This window comes from Austrofundulus limnaeus, unplaced genomic scaffold (assembly GCF_001266775.1).
Source record: "Austrofundulus limnaeus strain Quisiro unplaced genomic scaffold, Austrofundulus_limnaeus-1.0 Scaffold2040, whole genome shotgun sequence".
Classification (NCBI taxonomy): Eukaryota; Metazoa; Chordata; class Actinopteri; order Cyprinodontiformes; family Rivulidae; genus Austrofundulus; species Austrofundulus limnaeus.
The window spans coordinates 8115-15191 of record NW_013954442.1 but is presented as its reverse complement, the minus strand read 5'-3'; the positions used below and the strand labels follow the sequence as shown (position 1 = coordinate 15191).

General features: G+C 38.4%; 2 protein-coding genes across 2 annotated transcripts in view; both read right to left on the bottom strand.

Annotated features, from left to right (window-relative positions):
- Window positions 1–3606, bottom strand: part of LOC106536934 (3-hydroxy-3-methylglutaryl-coenzyme A reductase) — a gene marked incomplete at its 3' end in the record, with an annotated part of 13736 nt that extends 10130 nt beyond the window's left edge. The window contains 2 exon segments of the mRNA XM_014034296.1: window positions 1438–1442; window positions 3600–3606.
- LOC106536933 (3-hydroxy-3-methylglutaryl-coenzyme A reductase) overlaps window positions 1–7077 on the bottom strand; it is a gene marked incomplete at its 3' end in the record, with an annotated part of 18027 nt that overhangs the window by 6960 nt on the left and 3990 nt on the right. The window contains 10 exon segments of the mRNA XM_014034295.1: window positions 274–431; window positions 499–657; window positions 772–966; window positions 1217–1353; window positions 3604–3872; window positions 3964–4097; window positions 4226–4345; window positions 4434–4540; window positions 6711–6816; window positions 6919–7003. Of these exon segments, the coding sequence (XP_013889749.1) occupies window positions 274–431; window positions 499–657; window positions 772–966; window positions 1217–1353; window positions 3604–3872; window positions 3964–4097; window positions 4226–4345; window positions 4434–4540; window positions 6711–6816; window positions 6919–7003 (1470 nt within the window).

Here is a 7077-nt window from a genome sequence, read left to right as displayed (position 1 = left end):
CCCCCCCCCTCTCCCCCGCGCGCACGTGCGTGTGTGCATGCGTGTATCTGGAAGAGAAGAAGCAGCGCAGCTACTTTTATTTTTTTTCGGAAAAAGGTAGACACAGCAGTTGCTGCTGCCTACTGTGGGGAAATGTTGATGCACGCAAAGGAAAAAAGCTGTGCTAACATTGGTGGGGACATGTCCACACCAGTCCTTCAGAAAGTTACGCCCTTGACTGGGACTACATTTCTTCTAGTATTGCTGTCAGATGGTCTGAATGTGCCTGCTGACCTGCTGGTCTGGTCAAAGGTCTCCTTCATCAAGTCAAAGCCTTCTGAGGTCTCCAGCCAGAGTTTGACCTCTGCAGCTCGGCACGCTGAGGGCAGCCTCACCACAGGTCCTCTGGTCATCCTGTCAGCCAGAATCCTGCTGCTGCAGCCCCCACTCAGCTGCACAGGAACAACACTGTCACCACAAAGCTTACAGCAGCAGTCAGGATGTGACGGTGTCACTTACAGACAGTGCTCTACATCCTCTGTTAGTGCTGGCCACCAGGCAGCCTTCTGTGGTGGCCAGAGGGATGTAAAACTGATGGTTGTCCAGCAGCAGAGGGCCTGCCACTCCCACAGGCACAGGCATGTAGCCAATGACATTCTCACAGCACGTACCCATCACCTGCAGGACGAGGACACACAGTGATACACACTATACAGCAGCTGCAACAAGAACATGGAAACACTTCCAAGATTAGACTAAAATATAACAAAAAGATCAAGCTGACGTCAGCACCTTTGAGTAGTCGTAGCCTTTATAAGGCAGACAAGCCAACGCAGATGGAACGGGCAGTTTGGCTGATAACAACTCTCTCCTGATGGCCACGCCCCTCTCTGGACTCTCCAGGACTGCTTCTAGCTTGTAGTTCAGGATCTTACAGGAGCTTACAAGGTTCATTACCTCTGCATCGCTAAGCATCTGGGGACCTCTCTGAAACAGCACATCATGTTCATAAAGCCTTACATAAAAACATCACTTCATGTTTATAAAACCTTACATAAAAACATCACTTCATGTTCATTTAGCCTTACATAAAAACATCACTTCATGTTWATAAAGCCTTACATAAAAACATCACTTCATGTTTATAAATCCTTACATAAAAACATCACTTCATGTTTATAAATCCTTACATAAAAACATGAAAGATGTTGGATTTGCACCTGATCTAATGAATTACCTGAGGATCAGACAGGATGGAGATACATTCCTCCAGAGATCGAGGCTCCAGCCTACAACCTGTCTGAGCAGAGGAGGACTCAGATAAACCACAGGTTTCCATCAAGGCTGTTTGGGCCATGGTTTTACTCCAGGTTTCTACAAGAACAAAAATCCCATGAAGCTTTCTTATTCTAGCATTCCTTGAAGGAAACAATCTTCTACTGCCTTTACAAGGAAGCTTTGGACTAAGACCATTTTATGTTAAGAAATGAGAACAAGAGCTGGTCAAACCTTCTAAATAACATTATGTGATTTCAAGTGACATTTTTACACCTTGAACAATCTGTTAGCATCTAAATCATGCTGTCTATGGTAGTGAGGCAAACAAACAAAGATGTCCTACACTATGTAGCATCAGTGTATGTATTGTTTTCAGTGTAACAACTCATTTACACCATCTGTAAAAACGACTTTAGTGTCATGTTTTTCATGGCAAACATGGTCATCTTCCATTTATTGCTCAGACTGAGCAGGTCAGGGAGTTTAAACTGTTAGGAGTTATTTTAGATCAATCATTGTCGTGGTCTACACATATTCATAATATTTTCAGTAAAATGTGCAGAAATATTACTGTTATCAGATATAATGCGCACTTTGTCTTCTAAAGTAAGAATATTGGTGATACAGTCATTAGTTTTATGTCACTTAAACTACTGTTCTGTTGTGTGGTCCAGTGGTCTAAAGGAGGATTTAAATAAGTTTCAAATCGCTCAAAATAAAGCTGCAAGATTGGCACTTGGTTGTGATTTTATGACCAGTGTTGATTTAATGCATAAGAATTTAACGTGGTTAAAAGATGAAGAAAAATAAATATATGGACTTGTTTCTTTTATAGAATCTGGACTACACATAAACCTGCCATCTTGTTCTCCCAGTTGTTGCCCACTTCGAATAGACATAGTTTTGGAACTAGATACGCTGCTTCTATGACCTTTGTTTTACCCTTACCTAAAACTAATGCATTGAAACAAACAGTTATGTTTAGAGCCATTGGTTATTGGAATATATTGTCTCTTGATATAAAAGTATTAGATAATTATTATAATTTCAAAGCTACTGTTAAGAATTGGTTATTCAAAGGTAAATAATATAAAAGAAGAGATGGTGTTTATTGTCTAATTGGTTGTCAGTTTGTGGTATTGGTTGAATATATCTATATTACGTTGTGTTATGAGAGAGATTGTCAATTGATTCATGTTTTAGAGGTTTAAGTTAATGTTTCTTTTATGAAATTTACGATGGTTTTTATTTTATTGTAATTTATTTCTTTATTTTTTGTGGGTTTTTGTGGTATGGATGTGGTCATTCTGCTATGTATTATGTAATAATAATCAATAATAATCAATCAATCAATCTTTTATTTTATTATGTTTTAAGTGTTGAGATTTGTGTTTTTTGTTTGTTTTTTATTGTTATGTTGTATTTTGTTTGTTGGGCCCCAAGAAGATTATTCTCTTCTTTGAAGAGACTAATGGGGACCAGTAAATAAAAAAAAAAGGTAAATAAATAAATTCTTATTTTACACAAATATTTAAATGCTTTGATTCCAAAAGTACGTTGCAAGCAAATTTGTAAATCACTAAATGTTTAGTAACACCAAAACATTTTGGTTAAAAAAGGTCAAATTTAACCCACTTCTCACATATTTTCCTTTAGATTGTTTTGCTCATTTATTGAAACATTGTGAAAAGTTACTGATGTGAAAACAAAGTTACAACAGTAAACACAGAACTTTGACCTTGGAGTTATTCACATAAAAAAACAGCTTTTAAAAATATTGAAAACAGCAAATCAGACCCAATTAAATATTTATACTTTGTAATTTCATTGAATTCTAATATACACAGTGTGACATTTAGTTGCAGAAACACTCTATAGATCAGTTTTGTTCAGATTGACTCATGTTTTATGATGCTGAAGATGGTTCAGTTTGTTATGAAGTTGCATGAAACTATTTTGAAACAGTTTAAACATGAAAAATAAGAAAACAAACATTTCACAAAATGAAACTTTAACCTACAAAGTGAAAATACTCATTCATAATCTACATGGAGGAATATTGGGGAAAAGGCCTTTTCAGTTGTTTTAGAAAAAAAATCTATTCCCACTAATTCAAGTAAAAAAAACCTGATATAATTTTAAAATATTGTTCTGAAAGGTTTTGTCCTAATACTTGTTTTATTTAAGATACAATGATTTCACAATGACAATTTTAAAAAGAAATTAAACAGAAAACAAAGAAATGAATATTTTGGTAAAATCTGCTTCGTCTCTTTAAGAATGTTTTTTTGATTTATTGAAGACAAACACTGAAAGCTAATAGCAACATTAGTGAGCCTCACCCACCTTTGCTGGTACAAGCTGTTTCAGACAACAGTTTACTGTCTGACACAGCTGAGGATGCAGCGCCGCTTGTTCTGGTCCTGTGGGATTTCAGAGCTGGAAGCTCCCTCCTGCAGCAGTCCTCGACTCCCCTGGGCTTCTGGATCAAAGCTGAACCATTCATTGGACTCCTCAGAGACAGAGAGGACTCTGTCTCTGCTTGTTCAAAGAAGACGTATTTCACAGCAAGGAGCAGGGCCAGGCTGAGGGTTATCACGTGTTCCAGCTCCATGCTAGTGGGCGGAGACAGACCAGGTTATTCATGAACGAGCCTAAATGTAGAAAAGCAGTTAAATGTGAATGAAATCAAGGTTTTTTATTTACCTGCTGAGCTTCACAGGCCACATAGACCCTTCATAGTTCCTCCTCTCTGCTATAGGACCTTCTGCTGTGCGATTGTGACCTGAACGCTCAGCAATCAGCCTGGTGTGGGCATGAACCAAGGCCAAACCAAGGGACTGAAGGATAACACATGACCTAAATTAAACTCAGCACACTCCTTTTATCATTTACACAATGTTTAAACTGTATCACAGATTCAAAGAACAAATACAGTTGTTTCAAAGACTGTAAATACAATCCTCACCATAATAATTTTAACCCTTTGGGTAACAGGATTGGGCTTGTTATCCTCCTCCTCTGCAAGTACATGGGCCAGGTGGCTCATCTGCCAGATGGGCCGGCCCTCACGACTTTCCCTTGAAAGCTGCAACCAACAAGTATGCATAGTTAGATATTCACTCATCATTTCACACTGAAAGAACTCATTTTTAGGACGTTTGTGTCGCTCTAACCTCAAGGACCAGGGAGACACAAGCTGGGAAGAACGTCATGAAAACAAAGTAATTGGCCAAAACAGACATACAACCAAAACAGCACATGATCTCCAACTGAGGAACACCTGAAAAACAGGAGAAACAAACATTTCTTTTTACAATTAGCTGCAGAAATATGAATGCTTAAAGCTACAATAACCGTGTTTCCATCAAGGCTTTTTGATGCACATTTAGAAGTGTCGCATTAAAAATGCGAAAAAAGTCGGATGGAAATAGCAAAATTCTAAAAAAAAAAAAAAATCCTCAATTCGCTAAAAAGTTTTTACGCTCGCTTGAGGTGGTTTTTGGATGATTCGCAAAGTAGTTAATGCACAAAACAGGAGATGGAAACACATTTGCCGAATAAATTCTGACGTAGCGCATATTTACCTCACATGACATTCAGCTGTTTCCGCTTTCCTGCCTCGTCCCGGATGTTATCATAAACGTGCGAAAACATTGCGTTTATTTCCCTACGTCTCCTGGCAGCGTTAAACATAGCCTGTMCTAGCTGAATAGATAGAATAATTACAACTTGCCCAATTGCAAGGCAGTCACGAAAAAAATCGCTCCATTGTCCCTAGATGATTAGCCTCTGCTAGTTAGCAAGTTTCACTTCCTGTTTACTACCGCAAAGCTTGTCGCCGACGTCTGACGTAATCACGCGTTGCGTAGCCTCGTCTGACGTAATCACGCGTTGCGCAGCCTCATTTATTTGCATCAAACAGTCGAGAGGGAAACTAGATGGAAACAGTCTAGATTCAAAAAATTTTTAATTTAATTTTTTGCGAATTTTGAAAAGTTTGATAAAAATTCCCTCTACAACTGGATGGAAACTTGTGTACTAAGTAGAATATTAGCTAAAAGAACAAATACGCTAAAAGCTAAATTTAGCAAAAAACTGGCTAAAAGGTAACAAATAGAGGTGGGCAGATCGATGCCAAATATCGATAATATTGATACAAACGCTGGTATTGATACTGAACAATACTCATGTAAAAGATCGATACTCAAGCTTTGTTCTTTCCCGCACACACTGACTGCTGCACATGTGGATTTTTCAAAGTCTACTCTGTCTGTAGTGCTGCACTGTCATACACAGCACGGAGCAGCGCACACCCCCTTGTCTTTTTTTGTTGTACCGTCACGTGGCTCAGCAGCGCTAGCCAAACAGCTAAAGCTAAGCAGGTTGGCTGGCTGGCCCACCCACTCAGTGTTCTCACCGAGCCCTCTACCTCAGGAGATTTTGTTTTAAGTTGTGCTGAGTGAAATTGTCCCTAGGTGTGAGTGAGAGAGTGAATGGTTGTTTGTCTTGTTTGTCTCTATGTGTGGCCCTGTGATGGACTTGCGACCTGTCCAGGGTGTACCCCGCCCCTCGCACTGTGACTGCTGGATTTGGGCACCAGTGACCCACGCGACCCTGAAAAGGAAGAAGCGTGTACAGAAAATGGATGGATGGATGGATGGATATTTTTAGTCTGTTTATTTACATAAAACAGAATTGTATTGAAAGGAAGAAAATTCCTTTTTTTCCCTAAGAACAATTTTATTTAATAAAATAAAGAAAGAACTAGGAAAGATGTCTAGTGGTGAGGGAAGAATGTTTATTTTATTTTTGTATAAAATATTTATTTTCCCAATGTTAAAGGAAACTGTTTTGTTACTGCTTTATTGTTGGCAAGCAAAAATGTTGATTGTTATAATAAAGTTTTTTGTTGTAACCTACAATGTTTGGCGAAATTCTATCCTAGATCTTCTAGATCTTTTCAAATCATGAAGCTTAAAAAGTATCGGTATTGATATCAGCGATCCTGGCCCTGTATTTACTTGGTATCGGATCGATACCAAAATTCCCAGTATCACCCACCTCTAGTAACAAGGCTGGATGAAGAGTAAAAGTTACTGAAAGCTAGAACAGTATACATTGAAGCAGAAAAACATCTTTTGGAAGGAATAAAGGATGTCATTAAGTAATGTATTTTAAAAGGGAAAGTATTTGTAAATGAAGTTAAATACTTAAAAAGGTATAAAAGTTATAAAAAACAAGCCATAACATCCAACTCCTGAATGAGCCAAACATTTTGATATATGAATGCCAAAATAAAAAGTATGCAAAAGAAAAAATAGAAAAAACTAGAAACATGACTGCTCAATGAATGTTCACATTGTATCAACATCCACCCTACAGGGCAGCACTGAAACATTGTAATGCATTACAGTATATTGTTTTCACTGCTTTGTTAGTATGATGTTTACCTGACATGGTGCCCACTCCTATAACCAGACACTCAACCAGAGCATCAAGGGTAAACGTGGGGCCCAGAATGGCCATGCCCTGAGAAATGTTCTCCCTCACCTCCTCCTGTACAGACAGGGGACCACATGGTAGTTAATGACATCAGAAATATTTTCTCTAGACGACGGTAAAGTTCAGATATTCAGCTGAAAATGATCATCACACTACCTGAGAGTTTGAGCTGAGAGCAAACTTAGCCAATGTACAGGCTTTGGACAGGTCAATAAGGAGTAGAAAAAATGGCAGTGCTTCACTGTAGAAAATAAAAAATAAATGTGTTAAAAATGAAGTGACAGGTAACAACAGAGTCAGGCTGGACTCCAGTCA